Below are 22,610 nucleotides of genomic sequence, written 5' to 3'. Positions count from 1 at the left end.
AAGAAGAACGTTGAACCTAGCAAATTCCAGGGCTGATACTCACTCATGCGCTCAATTTTAGTTGAACAAGTGACCAATTAATTTAGAAATAGTAAGCAAAAAGTGACTAAATAGAGGCAAATTAAGCCATAAAAAGGGCCTCTTGAAATGAAATGTTTTCAGAGATGACCGATTTAAAAGATATTTTAAAGGTTGGAGTCCTAATTAAGCCCAATCTATGGTCTTAGATATTTCCAGTCAAAGGAAAGGTTACCTCATAAAAAGTCTACGGGGAAATTCAATTACAGAATGCAAAGCAATTGATGCCGTTTTAAATCAAAAACCAAACATTCATTTGAATTGGATTAATTTTAAATAATAAGTAACATAGGAAAATGTTACACTTATAATTTCAGAACTTTTATTTGATCTAGATCAACGTAAAACTGGGTCCCAAGTAAAATGAATTAACTTTCATAGGAATTAGTTTAATTATTATGATTTCAGGTTTCGACCTATTGGACAAACATGTTTATAGGGTAGTTTTTCCAGCTGTAGGAATCCATAAACTCCGGTACCACTTTTTAAAAGTGGAGAATAGTGTTTTGGGCTGTTTAGAAAACATTATTAAATTATAATTAAGTGAATTATTAGTTATATTCGAAAATAGAAACGATAAAATTGAAAAGCACGCTCCCGCCATATTTTGAAGTTTGCCTAACTTCAGCAGCGCCATCTAGCGGTACGTGTTTGCAGTAAATAAGCCTATTTATTCATTTGGGACGTTTGCGGTGCAAACTTGCGGCAGCGTTTTTCCGCGCGATCTTTACTGGTAAAGATTTTGATTTTATTTATATTTTAAGGGTTACTTTGCATTAAATACCAACTTTTTATCGCAACCGATCGGAAATTAAGCGTCGCAAGTGGAAAATCTATGCTTAACCGTGCCAAATGCGTTTGTTAATTACGACCAAGGCTTAGTGGCCCACGTTGCCGTTGGCAGTGCAGCGTGCAAGTGTTACTACGACCAAGGCTTAGTATCCTATGTCTTTTGGGAAGTTGGCTTGAAGCTGTTGCCCATTTCAATGGTGGCTCCAGGTAAATATTTTTACCTCTCCGAGTGACGTATGTCACGGAGAGGTTCTGTAACGATCGTGTCTGTCTGTCTGTCTGTCTGTCTGTCTGTCTGTCTGTCTGTCTGTCTGTCTGTCTGTGTGTCTGTCTGTCTGTTGTTACACCCACGTGACCGCGTTCGCAGTTTCCAAATCGGAGCAAACGTGTTCGCCATTTCCGAACTGCTTTCACAGTCACGGAAATGGCTCCTCTACTTGAGTTCTCACACCACCATATTCTGGTCTTTGTCCATCCCACACGGACACCAGTCTGTACTTACTGGCTTCTAATCACCACCATCTTTTGACCTTCGTCCATCCCACATGGACACCAGTCTGTACATACTGGCTTCTAATCACCACCATCTTCTGGTCTTCGTCCATTCCACTTGGACGCCAGTCTGTACATTCTGGCTTCTAAACACCACCATCTACTGGTCTTCCGTCTATTCCACATAGACACCAATCTGTCTCATTGGCATCTACTCCATTATCATCGTTTGGTTTTAGGATATACGCGGCGATCAGCTAGGGTTACGAGAAACGTCTAGCCTCCCTAAGGTGGGATCGCCACCAAAGGTTTTCGCAATTGCGCTTTTTCCTTACTATTATAATGGAAACGAATCGTATATATACCCCAAAATTTGAAGAAAGCGGGCAAGAGGGGTAACCTTCACGTTAAACGTCAATATTAGCAAAGTTTGAGATGATAATAGGTATAACTTTATTTTAAACGATTTAACTATTATTAATGTTAATTATTGAAGATTAAAATAATTAAAAATAATTATATTTATTTAAATATTAAAGATAATCTTGTTTCTCAACTCAAAATTAATACGGAAAGAGTTAAAAAGCAGTCTATGTTTTTGTCTGTGTGTGTCCGTCCATTGTTACACTAGTGCGTCGCGTTAGCAGTTAGCCTTGTGTTGATGTGTTAAGAAATCATACAGAACCTTAATATTCCCTTTTTCCATAATATAAAGTGAATATGTGGAAGTATTTTTCGTAATTATGATGCATTTAGTACTTTTGTAGCTTTAAAGCTCTGTTTCATTTTGATATTCCAAAGATTTTTTTTAATATTGTTATTTGAAATGGCTGTTTATATATTACTTAAGCTATACTACATCTGTATATAGAATAATCCTTGGTTTAGCGATTTCATGAAGAAAACTAAGACCTAGACTCCGGCGGGTAAAATAAGTATCATCCGTTTTAGGCTTAGTGAAACGAAGAGTAAATAATTGAGGCCTGAGGTGAAGTAAACTTTGGGCTTTGATTTTCGTGTCTGAAATGAAGAGGCATCAACGGATCAGAGTTGTGAATGTAGCTATCAGAATATACGGTAAACAGCTGAAGCGCAGACTTCATTTCCTGATCTTTTCCCCATTGACTGATATCCATGTGTCCAAGATTTATCCTTATTGGATGTAAAATGTCGTCTGCTTTACTGTATTATTCGCTATGCTTGGAATACTGCTTCAATATTTCGAAAATTTTTACTTCAAAAAAGAGAAATAATTCCATATCTAGGTAAATAAGTTTGTAGTAGTAGACCTCTTGACTCGGAGAGGTAATATTTTGGTTTTCCCAACTTGTATTTATATATTAAGGGTTAATTTAGAACAAATACCAAAGCTTTATCGCAACCGAATGGAAATTAAGCGTTACCCCCATTCCGCTATCGATATTAAGTATCTAGACAATATCCAGGGTTGTCTCTCGGACACCAAATCCCAACTAGACTCCGACACCTACCAAGGGAAGTACAACTTTCTATTCTTGGTTGGTCTTCCCTAACAACGCGTCGCAAACATTTTGACCTTTTAAGCTTGTTCAAAATCTTAAACTCCCCTAATCAAACTTATTTTTCTGATGCCCCTTCTATCGCTCCCACAAGGAGTCATGGTAGAAAATTATTCCACCCATATGCCCGTAAAAACCAGCTTAAAGTCCCACGCGGTCGCTGTTAGTTCAGTCATTTTGCCACTAGGCTGCGCTGGCGACGCAGTTGTACAACTCTGGCATTTCGTCTCATTGGTTGAAATATCGAGGCGCGAAATTCGAATATTTTCGTTCATAAAAAACCAATAAAAGAGACTACCTAGATGGACTGGCAAGTTAGCTCTTTAATACTTTTCGAGTATGGAAATTTTCATTGAAGGAAAAGTAGTTTACAGTCCAAATTCTGTCTCTATTCTTTGAGTAATGTAGTAGGTTTTTTCCCCTCGAAAAACCTCCTAAGATCCTATCAGTTGTTGGATAGAGTCTTTTGTTGTCGTATCGCCCATTTGGGGCGGAGTGGGGTAAAAAAATATCTAACCCTCTCCGATGGAAAGGTTTTGTTAAGTTGTATCGCCGTTGTCAATTGACCCTATTCGCCTAGCTTATTTCATACAATACGCGCAATATATTACTGACAAGCGATGTACGTTTTAAATATATCTAAAATTGGGGTGTTTTTTTTTTTTCATTCAACAATAGCGTAAATAATCCCATCACATTCTTGAGTTCAAAAATTGGCGCAGAATGCTGTTCGATCTAGGCCTATGTTAGAAGGTTCAAGTCCCTGAATCTATTTCGGTTTATTTATTACGGTTCGAAAAGAATAGAGCTATCTCAGAAGGCTTAGTGTGACATCACCCATACTATTTGCCCATAGAACCAAAGCGGTACCAAACATGGCCGCCCATTGCCAAAGCTAAGCCCGTGACGTTTCACCTAGGCATAGACGTCACAACTGAGATAGCTCTATTATTGGTAGATTCCGCGCGCGGGCATTTTATAAATACTGAATGCATAAATTGTTTGAGTTGGTGCTAGAAATTTTTCTTGCATTTTCTCTTATAAAGTAAAAACTCGTCTCTCCGATTCTCCTCCTTATACGTGCTTGCTAATGAGCTCGGTTTACCAGTACGAAAGACGGTTTATCATTGCACTGATAAAACCGCGTTTGGGAAAGGCACTAAGTTCTGAAATTATGTTTAATAACTTCTAGCATACGGGCCTTTCCGACGAACCGCGATAGTTTTCGTTCTCGTGAAAAGCCTCTTTCCAGGTGTTATATGAGGCGGATTAAAAGCGCCTTTCATTAATGCGCTTTTCAAACAATCTGCCTGCAACAGAGTTCTATATCTTAGCTTCTAAAATTTCTTTTGTTACAAAAGCGTGTATGGGAGGGGGTTGGATAAGCAGTTTACGTCTCTGTCTGGCGTTGCCTGCTTCCATTTCTCTATATGCCTTACAGTTTAGCGTCACAGCATGAACGCTGGATCTCTAAAGGGACCGGAAAACGCCCGCCTTCCACTGTACAAACCGATTCCTCTCTAGCATAGCATTGGGGGAAGGAATGGGGGCTGTCAATTTGGGAACACTCAAGGCCATTCGGTCTTTTGTGCTTCTTCAAAAACCTATTGAAAAAAATTTTAAATGACCTTGGCCGTACCCGTTTTTTTTTATTTATTTTTTTACAAAGCAAACGTGCTATAAAGAAAAATCTATTCCGTTTACCCAAAGAGAGTATAGGGGAGGAGTGGAAAGAGAGGAAAATCTTGTTCCTCTTTTCTACCGCGCATCTTCAATGCGCAGTACCGAGGCATTTCCGTTTGAGGCATTAAACGGTATCGTAGGTGGCGCGACTGAGCCGGAAACTCCCTCGTACCACTAGTATAATTTAGGGGGAACATTGTAATTTAGCTCATTGTAACTCTCTTTGGTTTACCAGTCCCTTTAGAGATTCAGCGTTCATGGTCACAGCACGTTACCTTCTCATAATACTGGGCAAGGCAAAAACCAATAGTAGAGCCTGAGAGAATTACAACAAGTGCTATATAAATTATAGTTTGATATGTGTCAACCCCGAATTATCACAAAGGGTGGATTAGCCTTTGATAGTAGTCACAAGTAACCTTGTAATCCCTAACGTTTTGAAATAAAAACAACCTGCTTCTTTTCGAAATGCAGGTTTTGCTTGAAAACACTTCCTCCTTTGATAATAGAAAAAGGGTTGGTGTTCAGAGGAAAATAACTTTAGAACCCCACTGTGCCTGCACTTCACATTAGTGCAAAGAGAGATAGTTCTTCTAGGTAAAATTTGCATAGGCACGGCGCGCGTTTCTTTACACCAAGACCAAGCGCAACTTCTCAAAACCTTTCATAGGCGATGTTGGGACAAAATTTAGCCCCTCCCAACGACAGAAGGAAATACTCCATTTTAGTAGCAAATCCAAAACGGGGCAATGAACCCTAGTTGCTTCTTATGGATAGTTCTCAAACCCACCGAAAGGGACCAGCACTATCTGGCTATAAAATTTTGCGCAGAAAAAACAATTTACAGGGGCAGATGATAGAGCCGCAGGGTCCTTTAAGCACTCCTTAATCTTATTAATTGCGCATTGCATTTATTCCTGGTTTTACTATTCAATCTTTTTAGTCGGTTTAAAAGTAATTCAAAGTGATTATTTAATTGATATTTCAAGATTGACTCTAAACCGTATTAATATAAGGCTTGTTGGGGCGCATTGAGTTCCCCATCCAACCATACTAAAATCTGGGTGTAACTCGTATGAGCAGTTCCCGGTAGAGCTGTTCTCGAAATAGCAACCGCGATTCCAAAAAAACAGCGGTGTTTTTCAAAACTACTGTTTTAGAAATAGTGGTGTTTGTGTTGAAATTTGGGCATTTCTTAACAATACAGTTGTATTCGTTGGTTTCAAAAACTACCTTTTTCTGTGATCATTTAATCAGTAACGTGACCCACTAACCGATCGTGTTTATGAATTTTTTTTAAAGTACACTTAAATATTGTACTATTCTTCAGGCTGTGTCAGTTTATAATTCTCATACCAGGATAGAAAAATAATTCGAGAAAGGTTCCTTTATTTCAGAAGTAGATAATTGTAACCAATGATTTTTGGGAAAAGACATATTTTAATTCGAGAAAGGTTATTTTATTTCTGAAGTAGATATTGTAAACAGTAATTTTTGGGAAAAGGCATATTATAATTCGAGAAAGGTTATTTTATTTTGGAAGTAGATAATTGTAAACAGTAATTTTTGGGAAAAGGCATATTATAATTCGAGAAAGGTTATTTTATTTTGGAAGTAGATAATTGTAAACAGTAATTTTTGGGAAAAGGCATATTATAATTCGAGAAAGGTTATTTTATTTTGGAAGTAGATAATTGTAAACAGTAATTTTTGGGAAAAGGCATATTATAATTCGAGAAAGATTATTTTATTTCTGAAGTAGATATTGTAAACAGTAATTTTTGGGAAAAGGCATATTATAATTCGAGAAAGGTTATTTTATTTCGGAAGTAGATAATTGTAAACAGTAATTTTTGGGAAAAGGCTTATTATAATTCGAGAAAGGTTCTTTTATTTCAGAAGTAGATAATTGTAAACAGTAATTTTTGGGAAAAGGCATATTATAATTCGAGAAAGGTTATATTATTTCTGAAGTAGATATTGTAAACAGTAATTTTTGGGAAAAGGCATATTATAATTCGAGAAAGGTTATTTTATTTCTGAAGTAGATATTGTAAACAGTAATTTTTGGGAAAAGGCATATTATAATTCGAGAAAGGTTATTTTATTTCGGAAGTAGATAATTGTAAACAGTAATTTTTGGGAAAAGGCATATTATAATTCGAGAAAGGTTATTTTATTTCGGAAGTAGATAATTGTAAACAGTAATTTTTTTTGGAAAAGGCGTAACATTGTTACACTATTTCCAAAATATTACTAATGAAACAAAACCTAACCTGACCTGACCTAATACTATTTAGTTGAAATAATCAACTTTAACCTAACCAAATTATCCATATCTTACCTAGTCCTTTTTGAGTTCATATAACCCAGCTGGGCCAGCTTACACCATAATAAACAACTATCGTTTTTCGCATATCTGTTTTTCCGCTCTTTAGAGAACTGCCTTTACGGTACGCCGCGTTTACGAGAACCGCTGTATCGGTAATTGCCGTAACGGGTAAACTGCCATTTCGAGAACCGCTATTTAGGGAACTGCTGTTATGAAATCCGCTCATACGGGGAACTGCTCATGTGAGGGCTTCCCCTAAAATCTTGGGGGTCGAGTAAATAGGGGCCAATTAATTGAGGAAAGTGTTCGCTAACATACCCCCTCCATAGGAATAGCGTTGCACCCAACTTTGAAGGCTCATAACTCTGGTTCTACTAGAGATTCCCTTTGAGTATGTTATAGTCCTACATGCCCCCTCCCCATCCAACCATACTTAGGACTTGGGATTAAAACAAACAGGGGCCGAGTAAGTAAGTAAAACGTTCACAAACATACCCCTTCCATAGGAATAGCATTACACCCAACTTTGGAGGCTCATAGCTCTGGTTCTACTATAGAGATGTGAAGATGCCCTTTGAGTATGTTTCAGTCAGGTCCGGATTAGGGAGGGGGGGTGAGGGGGTACTGGCCCACGGGAGCAATGCTTGTTGGGGGCACATTGATTCAAACTATTCCCCCCCTTAGCAACATTCAGAGCTGTGCTAATTAGCTGACTACTAATTGAATTAGAATAAGCAATTAGGTAAATATTTATGAACTAATTAATTAGCCAATTAGCAATTAGGTAAATATTTATGAACTAATTAATTAGCCAATTAGCAATTAGGTAAATATTTATGAACTAATTAATTAGCCAATTAGCAATTAGACATAGAAACTAATTAAATTCAATTAGAAATTAGCCATTTATTTATCAAACTAATTAATTAGAATTACTAATTTCTAATTAATTACTTGTCTAATTAAGGAAAAAAAGAGAAACCATAAGTAAACATAAAAGTTTAAAAGTGCCCATGGATTTAGCACTTTGGTAATGCAAAGTTTAATGTTTTAATGCCATTGAAAAACGGTTACGGAAGCCGTGAATTATTCACTAAAAATGAGACAAGCCTCGAGCCTTCTGTCAAGTTAAAATTTGTCTCATTTCTTCATTTTCTTGCCACAGTTCCTATAATGGACTCTGAGTAGTAAATCCTTGGGCACTGCTATAAATTCGAGTAGGAAAAACAGTCGAAATTTCGAAATGGGACAGTTATGATTTACGAAATTTTCTACAAGTACTATTATTCTCTCATGTTTTGAGGAGCTGAAATATTTAGAGTAGCACTAAGGTTTCCTCATCGATATAATGAGGCCGTTTTCATATTCAAATCAATCGAGAGTTAATTCCTCGATTTTTAGTTTTTACTAAATTAAAAGATTAATTGAAAATCCAATTGGCTAATTAGTTAATCCTAAATCTAATTACATTTTAATTAGATAATTACCTTTCCTATTCATACTAATTAATTAGAATTACTTCTCAATTAGCACTAAGGTAATTAAAATTCAATTACCATTTTCAATTAGTAAATGTTGCTAATTAATTAGAAATTCAATTAGCTAACTAATTAATTAGCACAGCTCTGGCAACATTTGCCGTTCCTTTTTTTTCGACTTAAGGGGGCGCGCATTATCTCGGCCCCCGGGTTCAAAATTGCTTAATCCGGCCCTGAAAATACTTGTGCCATTTAAGTTGATAATAATTTTAATCTGTATTTGATTGTTTGAATTTTAATTTTTATAGCTACCATCTGTTTCCAAAGGAGAAATTTATGTTGGATTCTAGAATCAATAACTATTTTTTTGGCAAAAGGCACCCAATATTAATCAGATCAATAAACCCATTACAATCCCTTTCTTAATTGAGGTCTACACTTTGATTTTATCCGTTGAAAGGGAATCTCATTACCAAAACTATTTAGACAGCCAATTATTAGGGTATTTAGTTTATTATTTATTATTCTATTTATTGTTAGAAGGGAAGCGCTTTGTGTCCTTTAATTTTTAGGGATTTTTCTTTTCGCCAGGACATAAATAAAATCTTACTTATGGAATAGGTGAACACTGGTCCTAGCCCTCCCTTTTAAGAATAATGAACGCGTAATCAGGATTTCAAGGGTGAGATTCCCTTTGCGGTATTAAGGTATCAAGTTTATGGTTTTAATTATAAATATTTTTAGGGGGAAAGCGTTTGGCAACTCCTTGAGGGAGTTTTGTAGGATTTAAATAAATTTGATTTTTGTTTAAGGTTGCTTATACGCTTTGTCCTTTAAAAGTAAACACGATTTTAAGCGGGGTTTAAGGCGAGGCTTAGCTTTTTACGGTATTCTTTCCCTATTACTGTTACGAGTGTGCCTTTTATGACAAAAAAATAGTCATTTGTCTTATGCCTGAACATTTTGCGTTACGTCTAGCGAAAATACTCGAGTGGACTTTCGTATTAAGGTAATTAATTTCAAGTTATTCGTGTGCCTTTTTCCAAATAATAATTCGAATTTTTCTTGCACAGGAAGAAGTGGACGTCTGCAAGTGGACTTTCATTGGAAATCCCATGCTAAGGACGAAGTTTCCTGGTTTTGGGGGCTCCACAGCGGGCTTTAGTTTAAATTTAATAAGTCCCGAGTTGAATAGGGACTTGTTAAATTTAAATTGGGCCCGCAAGCCTGATGTTAGGCTTGGTAACTTGGGTTCATTAAAAAGTTTCGTTATTAGACTAGGGCCAAAAAAAACCAATCGATTTACTTATAACCATTTTTTTGGCCTTTTTTTGCTACTTTTTTTATTATTTCTAAAAAAATTAATTTTTTTATGTATTTTTTATAAATTTTTAATTTCTTTTCTTTAAAAAAAAGTTTTTTTAATGTGGTTTTTTCTCTATTTTATTTAAAAATAAGCCTAAAAGGGGTCCAAAAAAACTCCCTAAGTCCAGACATTAAAAAATTGAAGCCAAGTCTAGTATCGTAAAAATTCAAAGTAAAGAAAGAACGAGGTTTAAGGCGAAATTTATTCAATAAGAAACAAAAAAACCAAGTGTTTACAAAAATTTCGAACAAAAAAATTATTAAAGAGTTTTGTAAGTTAAAGTTTGAACGCAAAAAGAATAATAAGTGGTTACATATAAAATTTTCAAGTAAAAAAGATGTATTTTGTGTCTTCTAGCTTCGATGATTTTCTCCGTATCGAGTCAATGTTGAGAGAGATCACAAGTCCATAAGAAGACATCGTGTAATGGAATCCAACAAAGCTTGTCATCAGCAATGATACATAGCAAGTCCAGAACAGCGGAAGTCATTGTGCAACGTCAATCCAACAAAGCTTGTCATCAGCAATGATACATGGCAAGTCCAGAACAGCGGAAGTCATTGTGCAACGTCAATCCAACAAAGGGATGTCATCAGGAATGATAAGTCATCGGGAAAGATAGTTCTCATAATGACCAGCGACGGAAAAATCCAAGAATATCAGCTGCCTCTATAAATGAAAACGTATTAATAACACATCTTAAACTATTGCCTACTTTTGGGCGGTCCTTATTTTAAAAACTAGCTACTAAATATAGAGAGAAAGACCAATTACCACTGACTAATTGCCACCCCAAATTAAAGAAAGGCTTGATTACCGTGATTCCACCCTTAAATAAATAATTATATCCCATAATCGGGAATAACATAATTTTGGGAAAACTAGCCATTCAATTTTAAATTAAATTATGTTACTTAATAACGAAAATAATTTAAAATATCCCCCAAATTAATTTTAGAAAAACCGGCCATTAGTTGAATTAAATTGCGTGCCCCTTTTAATAGCTTAAAAATTTAAATTATTCCCTAAATTAATTTAATTAAAATCTGCCATTTATTTATTTAAAACTATTGCCACAGGTAGAACCCATAAATAAAAACTCGAGTCGAAATGGGACAAGGCTTAACTTAGGCTTAGGGCAACTGTCCACGTGTCTTAAAATTCTCTCTGCGAACTTGATTCTCGAAAATCTATAGCTTTATCTTTAAATTAATTAACACTAGCCCCTAAACTAATTTTAGGAAAACCCGCTATTTATTTATTTTAAAACTATTCCCACAGACAGACCCCGTATATAACTAGGGTTTAAATGGGACGAGGCTTAGGGCAACTGACCTCCTGTTCTAAAATTCTCTCGGCGGGACTTGATCTCCGAAAATCTGTCGCTTTATACCTAAATTAATTACGTACCCCGTTTAATATCTAATAATAATAATACGCCCTAAACTAATTATTAAGGGATTCTCTCTTGCCCAACATCTCGTTGTAAAATTTTATTTGTGGTACTTGATTTTCAATAAATGAATAAAATTCACTAACATTTAACCTAATTAATTTAAATGCTTGAAATAAAATAGAATAAATAATTTAAGGGGGGCTAGATGAGTTTGGATTATTGTAAAGTTAGGCTTACGGACTGTTAAAGCACCACGAGGCCAAGCAATGGCCGTCAAGAGCTTCGAATTCAGCTTGCATCCTCGGGAAAAACGATCAGAGAAATGGCGGAACGATCAAGAATCGACTAAGAAAGCCGGGATCACGATCGGCTGAGCGCGAAAGATTTTTCCAAGCGACCTCCTCGACTGCTTCCAGGCAACGAATGAACCAGCTGAGCGGGAAAGGTTTTTCCAAGCGACCTCGACGGCTTCCAAACATCGAAATGAGCCGGCTGACTCGTAACGATCAACTAAGCAAATTTCCAACGTCGGGGGGCGCTAAAAGCTCCTATGCGCGGACTCGAGTGCGCCATATCCCAGGCACGAAATTCATATAGCTGAACACCGCTAGGCCTAAATGAATGAACGCTAGGCCTAAATGAATGAACTCTAGGCCTAAATGAATGAACTCTAGGCCTAAATGAATGAACTCTAGGCCTAAATGAATGAACTCTAGGCCTAAATGAATGAACGCTAGGCCTAACTGAATGGACAATCATTACCTATTAACATTAACATCTGTCGTGACGTCACAAGTCAATTACCTCGGTGACGTCAGAGGCCACGTGATCTGAAGTCATCGATCACGTGATCTGACGTCGTAGGTCACGTGATTTGACATCAAACTTATGGTTTCTCTTTTTTTCCTTAATTAGACAAGTAATTAATTAGAAATTAGTAATTCTAATTAATTAGTTTGATAAATAAATGGCTAATTTCTAATTGAATTTAATTAGTTTCTATGTCTAATTGCTAATTGGCTAATTAATTAGTTCATAAATATTTACCTAATTGCTAATTGGCTAATTAATTAGTTCATAAATATTTACCTAATTGCTAATTCTAATTCAATTAGTAGTCAGCTAATTAGCACAGCTCTGAATGTTGCTAAGGGGGGAATAGTTTGAATCAATGTGCCCCCAACAAGCATTGCTCCCGTGGGCCAGTACCCCCTCACCCCCCTCCCTAATCCGGACCTGACTGAAACATACTCAAAGGGCATCTTCACATCTCTAGTAGAACCAGAGCTATGAGCCTCCAAAGTTGGGTGTAATGCTATTCCTATGGAAGGGGTATGTTTGTGAACGTTTCACTTACTTACTCGGCCCCTGTTTGTTTTAATCCCAAGTCCTAAGTATGGTTGGATGGGGAGGGGGCATATAGGACTATAACATACTCAAAGGGAATCTCTAGTAGAACCAGAGTTATGAGCCTTCAAAGTTGGGTGCAACGCTATTCCTATGGAGGGGGTATGTTAGCGAACACTTTCCTCAATTAATTGGCCCCTATTTACTCGACCCCCAAGATTTTAGGGGAAGCCCTCACATGAGCAGTTCCCCGTATGAGCGGATTTCATAACAGCAGTTCCCTAAATAGCGGTTCTCGAAATGGCAGTTTACCCGTTACGGCAATTACCGATACAGCGGTTCTCGTAAACGCGGCGTACCGTAAAGGCAGTTCTCTAAAGAGCGGAAAAACAGATATGCGAAAAACGCAGAGCTGTGCTAATTAGCTGACTACTAATTGAATTAGAATTAGCAATTAGGTAAATATTTATGAACTAATTAATTAGCCAATTAGCAATTAGACATAGAAACTAATTAAATTCAATTAGAAATTAGCCATTTATTTATCAAACTAATTAATTAGAATTACTAATTTCTAATTAATTACTTGTCTAATTAAGGAAAAAAAGAGAAACCATAAGTAAACATAAAAGTTTAAAAGTGCCCATGGATTTAGCACTTTGGTAATGCAAAGTTTAATGTTTTAATGCCATTGAAAAACGGTTACGGAAGCCGTGAATTATTCACTAAAAATGAGACAAGCCTCGAGCCTTCTGTCAAGTTAAAATTTGTCTCATTTCTTCATTTTCTTGCCACAGTTCCTATAATGGACTCTGAGTAGTAAATCCTTGGGCACTGCTATAAATTCGAGTAGGAAAAACAGTCGAAATTTCGAAATGGGACAGTTATGATTTACGAAATTTTCTACTAGTACTATTATTCTCTCATGTTTTGAGGAGCTGAAATATTTAGAGTAGCACTAAGGTTTCCTCATCGATATAATAAGCCCGTTTTCATATTCAAATCAATCGAGAGTTAATTCCTCGATTTTTAGTTTTTACTAAATTAAAAGATTAATTGAAAATCCAATTGGCTAATTAGTTAATCCTAAATCTAATTACATTTTAATTAGATAATTACCTTTCCTATTCATACTAATTAATTAGAATTACTTCTCAATTAGCACTAAGGTAATTAAAATTCAATTACCATTTCCAATTAGTAAATGTTGCTAATTAATTAGAAATTCAATTAGCTAACTAATTAATTAGCACAGCTCTGGAAAAACGATAGTTGTTTATTATGGTGTAAGCTGGCCCAGCTGGGTTATATGAACTCAAAAAGAACTAGGTAAGATATGGATAATTTGGTTAGGTTAAAGTTGATTACTTCAACTAAATAGTATTAGGTCAGGTCAGGTTAGGTTTTGTTTCATTAGTAATATTTTGGAAATAGTGTAACAATGTTACGCCTTTTCCAAAAAAATTACTGTTTACAATTATCTACTTCCGAAATAAAATAACCTTTCTCGAATTATAATATGCCTTTTCCCAAAAATTACTGTTTACAATTATCTACTTCCGAAATAAAATAACCTTTCTCGAATTATAATATGCCTTTTCCCAAAAATTACTGTTTACAATATCTACTTCAGAAATAAAATAATCTTTCTCGAATTATAATATGCCTTTTCCCAAAAATTACTGTTTACAATTATCTACTTCCGAAATAAAATAACCTTTCTCGAATTATAATAAGCCTTTTCCCAAAAATTACTGTTTACAATTATCTACTTCCGAAATAAAATAACCTTTCTCGAATTATAATATGCCTTTTCCCAAAAATTACTGTTTACAATATCTACTTCAGAAATAAAATAACCTTTCTCGAATTAAAATATGTCTTTTCCCAAAAATCACTGGTTACAATTATCTACTTCTGAAATAAAGGAACCTTTCTCGAATTATTTTTCTATCCTGGTATGAGAATTATAAACTGACACAACCTGAAGAATAGTACAATATTTAAGTGTACTTTAAAAAAAATTCATAAACACGATCGGTTAGTGGGTCACATTACTAATTAAATGATCACAGAAAAAGGTAGTTTTTGAAACCAACGAATACAACTGTATTGTTAAGAAATGCCCAAATTTCAACACAAACACCACTATTTCTAAAACAGTAGTTTTGAAAAACACCGCTGTTTTTTTGGAATCGCGGTTGCTATTTCGAGAACAGCTCTACCGGGAACTGCTCATACGAGTTACACCCAGATTTTAGTATGGTTGGATGGGGAACTCAATGCGCCCCAACAAGCCTTATATTAATACGGTTTAGAGTCAATCTTGAAATATCAATTAAATAATCACTTTGAATTACTTTTAAACCGACTAAAAAGATTGAATAGTAAAACCAGGAATAAATGCAATGCGCAATTAATAAGATTAAGGAGTGCTTAAGCTGGTTTTTACGGGCATATGGGTGGAATAATTTTCTACCATGACTCCTTGTGGGAGCGATAGAAGGGGCATCAGAAAAATAAGTTTGATTAGGGGAGTTTAAGATTTTGAACAAGCTTAAAAGGTCAAAATGTTTGCGACGCGTTGTTAGGGAAGACCAACCAAGAATAGAAAGTTGTACTTCCCTTGGTAGGTGTCGGAGTCTAGTTGGGATTTGGTGTCCGAGAGACAACCCTGGATATTGTCTAGATACTTAATATCGATAGCGGAATGGGGGTAACGCTTAATTTCCATTCGGTTGCGATAAAGCTTTGGTATTTAATCTAAATTAACCCTTAATATATAAATAAAATATTTACCTGGAGCCACCATGGAAATGGGCAACAGCTTCAAGCCAACTTCAGAAAAGACATAGGATACTAAGACTTGGTCGTAGTAACACTTGCACGCTGCACTGCCAACGGCAACGTGGGCCACTAAGCCTTGGTCGTAATTAACAAACGCATTTGGCACGGTTAAGCATAGATTTTCCACTTGCGACGCTTAATTTCCGATCGGTTGCGATAAAACATTGGTATTTAATGCAAAGTAACCCTTAAAATATAAATAAAATCAAAATCTTTACCAGTAAAGATCGCACGGAAAAACGCTGCCGCAAGTTTGCACCGCAAACGTCCCAAATGAAGGAATAGGCTTATTTACTGCAAACACGAACCGCTAGATGGTGCTGCTGAAGTTAGGCAAACTTCAAAATATGGCGGGAGCGTGCGCTTCAATTTTATCGTTTCTATTTTCGAATATAACCAGAAGTATATAATACTTCTCTTCGAGAGAAGTATACCACAAAGCGGGGTAAGTGTAACGTCAATCTTCCCAACATCGGAACATTTAGAGCAAGGTTACTAAACCGAATCACATACACGATAAATAGTTCCCTCATCATTACTCTATTAGCGTTTAAATATTTGGCAAGACGCGCTTGTGAATTTTGTCCCACGTTAAGACGAGGTTTGTGGGATGATTGCTGGGGATTTAGCGCCAAACAACGATAGAATTCACTTGCGATGCCCATTTGTAGTTTGATGAGCGGGAAAGCAAGCTAAAAGGGTGAGCCTGGGAAGAATGACGTTACATAACTAAAGCATTAAGAGGATACAGAGTGTCATCCTTCTTCTATTATCCCCTTCTGATATAACTAGTAATTCAGTTAATTATAATTTAATAATGTTTTCTAAACAGCCCAAAACACAATTCTCCTCTTTTAAAAAGTGGTACCGGAGTTTATGGATTCCTACAGCTGGAAAAACTACCCTATAAACATGTTTGTCCAATAGGTCGAAACCTGAAATCATAATAATTAAACTAATTCCTATGAAAGTTAATTCATTTTACATGGGACCCAGTTTTACGTTGATCAAAAGTTCTGAAATGTAATGTGTAATATATTCCAAAATCCTTTTTTGTTTTTGGCCTAATTATTCCTGTTCTTAATTAGAAAATTAGTGCAGCCAGCGTGCGTGATCAAGTGGGCTATGGTATAGGGAGTTGCACATCCTGTTGAGCGTCGAGTGTTTTTCACGCGTATCCTTCATCCATGTCTAAATGCTTGAATCTTTTTAATAGAATAGAATATATTGTGGCACACATCCAATCTTGGAAATAAGGATTTTTTTGAAACTAGTCCTCGGGACCAGTGACCCCCAGCGTCTACAATATTAAACTGGTCCTTGGGACCAGTGACCCCATCCCTAATTTATTTTTTACTAATCCTATTGAAAAATTAAGAGAGTATTTCGTTGACGCACAGCCCATTCAATCGGGCTATAGATGCAAAAATTATGTCAAAATCAGAGTTAACTCCGTCATTGGGGGGAACACCGTTTTTTGGTCCTAATTTTGAAAATACTGGTTGAAATCTCTTGAAATTTTAATGAGATTTGCAAAATAATGTTTGGTATTTTTGTGCAAAGTTGTAACAACATTAAAACGAAAATGAAACATAATTTAATGGCTTAGTCTCAAACAGTTTAAATTTGTTTCCTTCAGCTTCACTGGTTCGAGTCTCTTGAAATTTTAGTGAAAGGCATATTTAAAGGTTTTAAATTATTGTGGAAAATTTCAAACTTTTAAAACGAATAGTCCTTTTCCTAAAATTTCCCTAAGGTTGTAGGATTATGCACAAGCACAATTTTAATGAATTTTTTGGAAGTGAATTGTTTCTTTGAAAACTTTGAAACTTTGCATCATAACTTAAAACCGTTCAATGTGCCTCTCACTAAAATTTCAAGAGATTCGAACAAGTGAAACGGAAAAACTTATTAAACCGTTCCAAGACCAAGCCCTTTAAGTAGGGCTAATTTTCGTTCTAATATTTATACAAAAAAACTATAGAAGGGAAACTTTTTAAAATTTCCAAATCATAGCAAACGTTGTTTTGCACATCACTTTAAAATTTCAAGAGGTTTGCACCAGTAGTTTCAAAATTAGGGCAAAATAACTGTGTTCCTCCCATAGCCGGTCATGTTAAAAGCTGGCTCCTTGGATTTTTCGAGCGAAAAAGCTCATAATTACCAACACGCGCTTTTACGTAGGAAAAACATTGTGTGAAGCCAAAGCGTGATCGAGTGGGCTGTGGTTGTAGCAAGGAAGGCAACATAGGCAAGAATGAGAAAATGTCAAGGCTAGGAGACTATATCCATGGAGTAGAAATTTATAATGACTAGAATTTTTAAACTGGTCCCTCCTGAATTTTCATAAAAATTCTCAATTAATAAACTGGTCCCAAGGACCAGTAACCCCCGGATTTTGAATAAAAAAACTGGTCCGAGCAATTAATAAACTGGTTTTTGACCTGTGGACCTGTGCTATTTCCAAGACTGCACACATCTCATTCAAATTTCAGGACATTTAGACCATTTAATCCAACGATATTGTGAATTAAATACTGAATTTACAATTTTGACATTGGAAATTAATTTTTATTAAAAATTTATTCATTCTAAAACCTTGAATCATTTTTAGTATAATAGAATAGATTGTAACACACCTCTCATTAAAATTTTCGGACATTGGGACCAGTAGATCCGATCATCCGAAGATATATTGTCTTAGCACTGAAGCCATCATTTTGACTTTGGAAAATAATTTTTATAAGAAAAACTATCCACTCTAGAAGCTTGGACCCTTAGGTTTGGTTAGGTTATTTTAGGTTTGGTCAGGGATGTTTGATATATCGACACTCTATAGGGATCGGCCTCTTCCTATACCCGTAATGTTAAAAAAAGGGGCAAGTTTTTGAGGCCGACGACAGCGCCATCTGGATTGCGGGAGCATCGTAACTATGTGATGATTCGTCTGCTAGTAGTACTGCCCCTCTGCGAGGCCTATAAAAAATTAAAAACAACGATGAAGAGAGCTATGTTCGTAATTAAAACATGAACGAAAACAACGAGAAGCTTATTTATTTGTATGAAATTTCAAGTTATTTCAGTGAGTAGTAGTTAATTGATATTAAACTTAGTATAAATAGGTGAATGTTTTCTTTTTAGTGTTGAATTTTCTGTTTAGGAAACTTAAAAAGGGATAATCTTGGATATTTTACTTTGCTCCACAGTTAGGAACGGAACAAAAAGTTCCAGGCATTTTAAAAAAAAATATTTTAATTTACAAATAGTTTTCAGTTTAAAAGAGTGAAAAGGTATGGAAAAGGCAATTTTGAGATAACTCGTTGAAATTGCGCGGCCAATCTTTCGTAATTTGCGCCTTTTTTATTTCAACCAATCAGTAAATCATTTTCTTCCCACCTTTGAATTTCTCGTGACTTGACGTCATGAATATAGTTACGCTGCTCCCTGACACCAGGCGTCCGATTTTTGAGACGGCTCGCTTTTTTACCCCACCTTTTGTCAAGAGAGGCCGATCCCTATAGAGTGTCGATATATCAAATATCCCTGGTTTGGTTAGGTTTAGTTTTGTTATGCTAGGTTTGGTTTGGTTATTTTCGTCTGCATAGATCTTAATTCGTGACTATAGTGTATGGTCCTTTTTCCGCTTATAATTGCTTTTTTAGCTAATGACATGGATCACTAAGCCTTTGCGCACGCCAAAGAATTAAACGCTTGTAACTTTTTAAATAATCATTTGCGCCGAAAAAGTTTTGCGCCATAATTTTTTCATCCAATATTACATATAATAAACATAAAAACAAAAGAGATCTGCTACCAGGAGCTATTCTGTAATATTGCCGAAAAATTCTTATAAGGAACCCCGAGTTAATAAACTGGTCCCACCGTCTATTTTTTCCAAAAACGATAATTAAGTGCTCCTTGGGACCAGTAACCCTAAGTTTTGGAATAAATTAACTGGTCCGAGCAATTAATAAACTATCTTATTTCCAACCCTGCTGCAACGTTTTCTGGATTTTTTGAGACTAAGCCAATTTTATTTTTAAAAAGTTCCTAGGCTTATGGATATTATATTATTAAAAAAATGAACTCAAAATTTCCACTTTAATGATTTAATATTTGCATTTTCTCATTATTTAGTACAATCTTTGAGGTGGACCCATAGTACTCTTAACATTCAATGATCTAATATTTTGCCAATTCTTTTTCAACAAAGACACCAAAAAGTTGATGGACAAGTTGATATTAAGGGCAAGTTCATCCGGAGTCATCTTAACGTGTCCAACAGCAACAGCCAGACACAAAACCTTAAATAAATAATTAATTAATATTAAGTTTAAAATCAGTTTAAGAATAACCAAGCCTAAAAAATTCAACACACAAGTTGTCATGTAAATTCACTAATACTAATTCCGAATGTTACTTGTAATGTAACTTTTTCCTTGACCAATATTTCTTACCTTCTTCATTTGAAATTTGATGGTAGCTTTTACTTCATCTATCTTAGCCATCATGGACTCATTATGAGTCAAGAGGGATGGAAACTTTCCAGCTTTGTTTAATCCTGGTCCCAACAAACGTGGAATCTGCTTGATAAGTGATTCTGAAGCAAGGAAGGCATCGTACTTCTTGGCTATCAAAACAAAATTGAACATTTAACTATTAATTAACTACAAAAATGTACTTTCAAATTTAACTAAATAATCTTACCGAGCTTTTTGACAAGTTTCTTGTTCTTGTTTAACTTTTTCAACGCTTCTGAATCCATACATTCAACATTATTGGCTTTAGCTTCGTCACAATGCTGTTGATCACCCAAAACGCAGACCTTGAACTTAGGTCGGGGGATGTTCTTTAGCCTAATTAAAACATGATTAAATTCATTAAATTGAGTCAAAATAAATCATACAGATTTAAATAAAACTTAAAAAAAGTTCTCAGGTCTCAGTTCAGTCTACAATATGTATTCAGAACTAAAAAACTATCATCAGAGAACATATTTAGAGTTTTAGATATGATAATTTCTGATTTTCTTTTGATATAACGTTACATTGCACTAAGCTTGAATTTTTTTTGTAAAATACAAGAAAATTAATGTAAATAAACCCTTTTAAGGTTGGGATTAATACTATTGCAGGGTTCGTACAAAATTTTTGGAATGAAATTCCCTGACTTTTCCAGGTTTTCCCTGACTAAATTCCACAAATTTCCCTGACCATTTGCAATAACGTACATGGCGAACGTATATGAAAACCAATCTATATTCACTCAAATCATTTTTGCACGAGTTATTTTTATAAAAATCAGCCAATTAATTCGTTTAAATTTAATTTAAAGTAAATCATAAATAACCTGAGCGAGCGAAGCGAGCTCCGCGAATTTGGGGCTTTGCTCAAATCTCAGACAAAAAAATTTCGGATCACCATTATACTTTATATATTTTTCCCTGACATTTCCCTGACTTTTTAGGTCCATTTTAAATTTCCCTGACTTTTTAGGCCCATTTTCAATTTCCCTGACTTTTTAGGCCCATTTTCAATTTCCCTGACTTTTTAGGCCCATTTTCAATTTCCCTGACTTTTCCAGGTCGTGTACGAACCCTGTATTGTTATTTCCCCATAGAACTTAATACAGTCGAAGGCAGAAGGCTGCCATTACCCTATTGGGATGATGTCGGTTCGCTAAATTAGGTGCTGAACTTTTTCACAACTTAAAACAGATAATAACACTCTTTGAACTTACACCACAGCTACATGACACTTTTGAAATAACGGTAGCAATCAGATTACTACCTCCCCATAGTTTTTAAGACCTTGGGTGCAGGTCCGCCAAGTTAACGAATAACTTCGCTCCCTGTCTTTACAGTTTAAAGCATGATTACGTGCCATTAAATCTTTCATACAGCTTTAAATTGCAAATTCAGGTTAAAATGAGATCCAAGTATTTAAAGTGCCATACTTGACGGTTCCAGAGAAACGCTTGTCCTTCTGGGGATCGTAGTTCTTAAGAGAAATTTGCAACTCTACAGTTTCAAGAAATTTGCGTTGTTTTTTCTGAGAGTTCTCCAAAACTGCATTAACAACCTCAAAGAGGGTCTCCTTATTGATTTTCGAACTCCTAAAATAATGAACCAAAACATAAATATCGCTGAAATAAATTGCATCTAATGTAACTAAGTGTGCCTAATAATTAAACAATATTTAGAGTCATCTCAGTAGGACTTCGAGAAAAATCACAGGCAATCATGTAATACATGCAGCGCAATTTTCATCATTGATGAACTCTTTTAATGTGTAAAAATGTTTTCAGTGTAATGGTTTGTATATTTAACATAAAATTTCGATATAAAATCCAAAAAATACTCGTATAAATGTAAAATATGGCTAAATACGAATAACACGTAGGCCTCGTAATAATTTTATACGTATGGACCAAGGCCCAATGCAACATTACACGTGTAACGTAGATCGATCTAATTGGCCTAAGTATCAAAAATAATTCACTATTTATCCCTATAATACATCAAAATAATATAATAAACAAATTTCACGTTAATTAAAGATTAGTTTTTGAAGATTACTAAAGATTACTCACGTCATTTTTCAATGTACGGTAACACCAACAACCAACGTTACCGTTCCGTCTCCAAGCGGCGTGAACTAGAGTCTCTTTCTAGAGAGAAAATGAAACGGCTGGAATCTCTGCTGGAATAAGACAGATAAGGCGTGAGCAATGGCATGGCATTGGCACAATCCACAAAGGTCTGCCTAAGATCTACAGCAGCGCCAATACGGAGAGGCTAAGGCACCATTTTTGGCGGGCTTTTCGATTGTATAAAAGTTAAACCCCTTCAAAAAAGGAAAAAAAAATTATTAAATAAATTAAATAAATAAAATAAATAAAATAAATAAGTATATTCTCGTCCCTACCCCGCGGACCGCTGGCTAACCTAGCTTTTAGTTCTCAGAATATCCGTCAGTGCTGCAGCAATGGCGATAGATTCACAACGGGCGGGTAAAACCATTTTACCGCAGCATAGCCCACTCGATCTCGCGCTCAACGACGCAAGCGACTTGTGTTGTGGAGCCCTTAATACAAAACATTACTAAATACTCATCATCATGATCTTGAAAAAGCTGTTTAAAAAAACTTAATGAAATAGGGACTTGGCAGTACTACGTCATGCAACGTCAGGCTACCTTCCTTCCACTAGTGTTAAAAAATACATACCAGGTGGAGGAGCTTATATAGCTTTCATTATGTT

The 22,610-nt window shown here is 35.5% G+C and overlaps 1 protein-coding gene and 1 long non-coding RNA gene across 3 annotated transcripts; one reads left to right on the top strand and one right to left on the bottom strand.

The window, feature by feature from the left end:
- Positions 1–707: 707 nt before the first annotated feature.
- LOC149616251 (uncharacterized) lies at positions 708–9,710 on the top strand. Of its 2 annotated transcripts, XR_016375802.1 has the most exons (4): positions 708–811; positions 895–1,077; positions 8,702–9,402; positions 9,467–9,710. It is a non-coding gene; the product is annotated as an uncharacterized LOC149616251 (long non-coding RNA). The 2 variants fall into 2 exon arrangements; XR_016375801.1 differs by having other exon boundaries at positions 8,702–9,710.
- Positions 9,711–19,442: 9,732 nt separating this feature from the next.
- Positions 19,443–22,099, bottom strand: RpL10Ab (ribosomal protein L10Ab). Its single transcript, XM_089856635.1, has 5 exons — positions 21,941–22,099; positions 21,305–21,463; positions 20,057–20,205; positions 19,807–19,979; positions 19,443–19,653 (listed from the first exon to the last, which is right to left on the bottom strand). The coding sequence occupies exons 1-5, from the start codon at positions 21,943–21,945 to the stop codon at positions 19,483–19,485; spliced, it is 657 nt and encodes a 218-aa protein (XP_089712761.1). The 5' UTR covers positions 21,946–22,099; the 3' UTR covers positions 19,443–19,482.
- Between the last annotated feature and the right edge of the window lie 511 nt (positions 22,100–22,610).

This window comes from Phalangium opilio, unplaced genomic scaffold, assembly GCF_054372755.1.
Source record: "Phalangium opilio isolate 3A_F unplaced genomic scaffold, DU_Popi_V2 ptg000217l_1, whole genome shotgun sequence".
Classification (NCBI taxonomy): domain Eukaryota; kingdom Metazoa; phylum Arthropoda; class Arachnida; order Opiliones; family Phalangiidae; genus Phalangium; species Phalangium opilio.
Note: the sequence above shows the minus strand (reverse complement) of the source record. Positions and strands in the feature narration are given on the sequence as shown.

Coding starts and splice junctions, on each gene's coding strand:
- RpL10Ab (XM_089856635.1), bottom strand. Junction 19,980..20,056: donor GAAACTTGTCAAAAAGCTCG/GTAAGATTATTT, acceptor TTGTTTTGATAG/CCAAGAAGTACGATGCCTTC. Junction 19,654..19,806: donor TCAAATTTCAAATGAAGAAG/GTAAGAAATATT, acceptor TATTTATTTAAG/GTTTTGTGTCTGGCTGTTGC.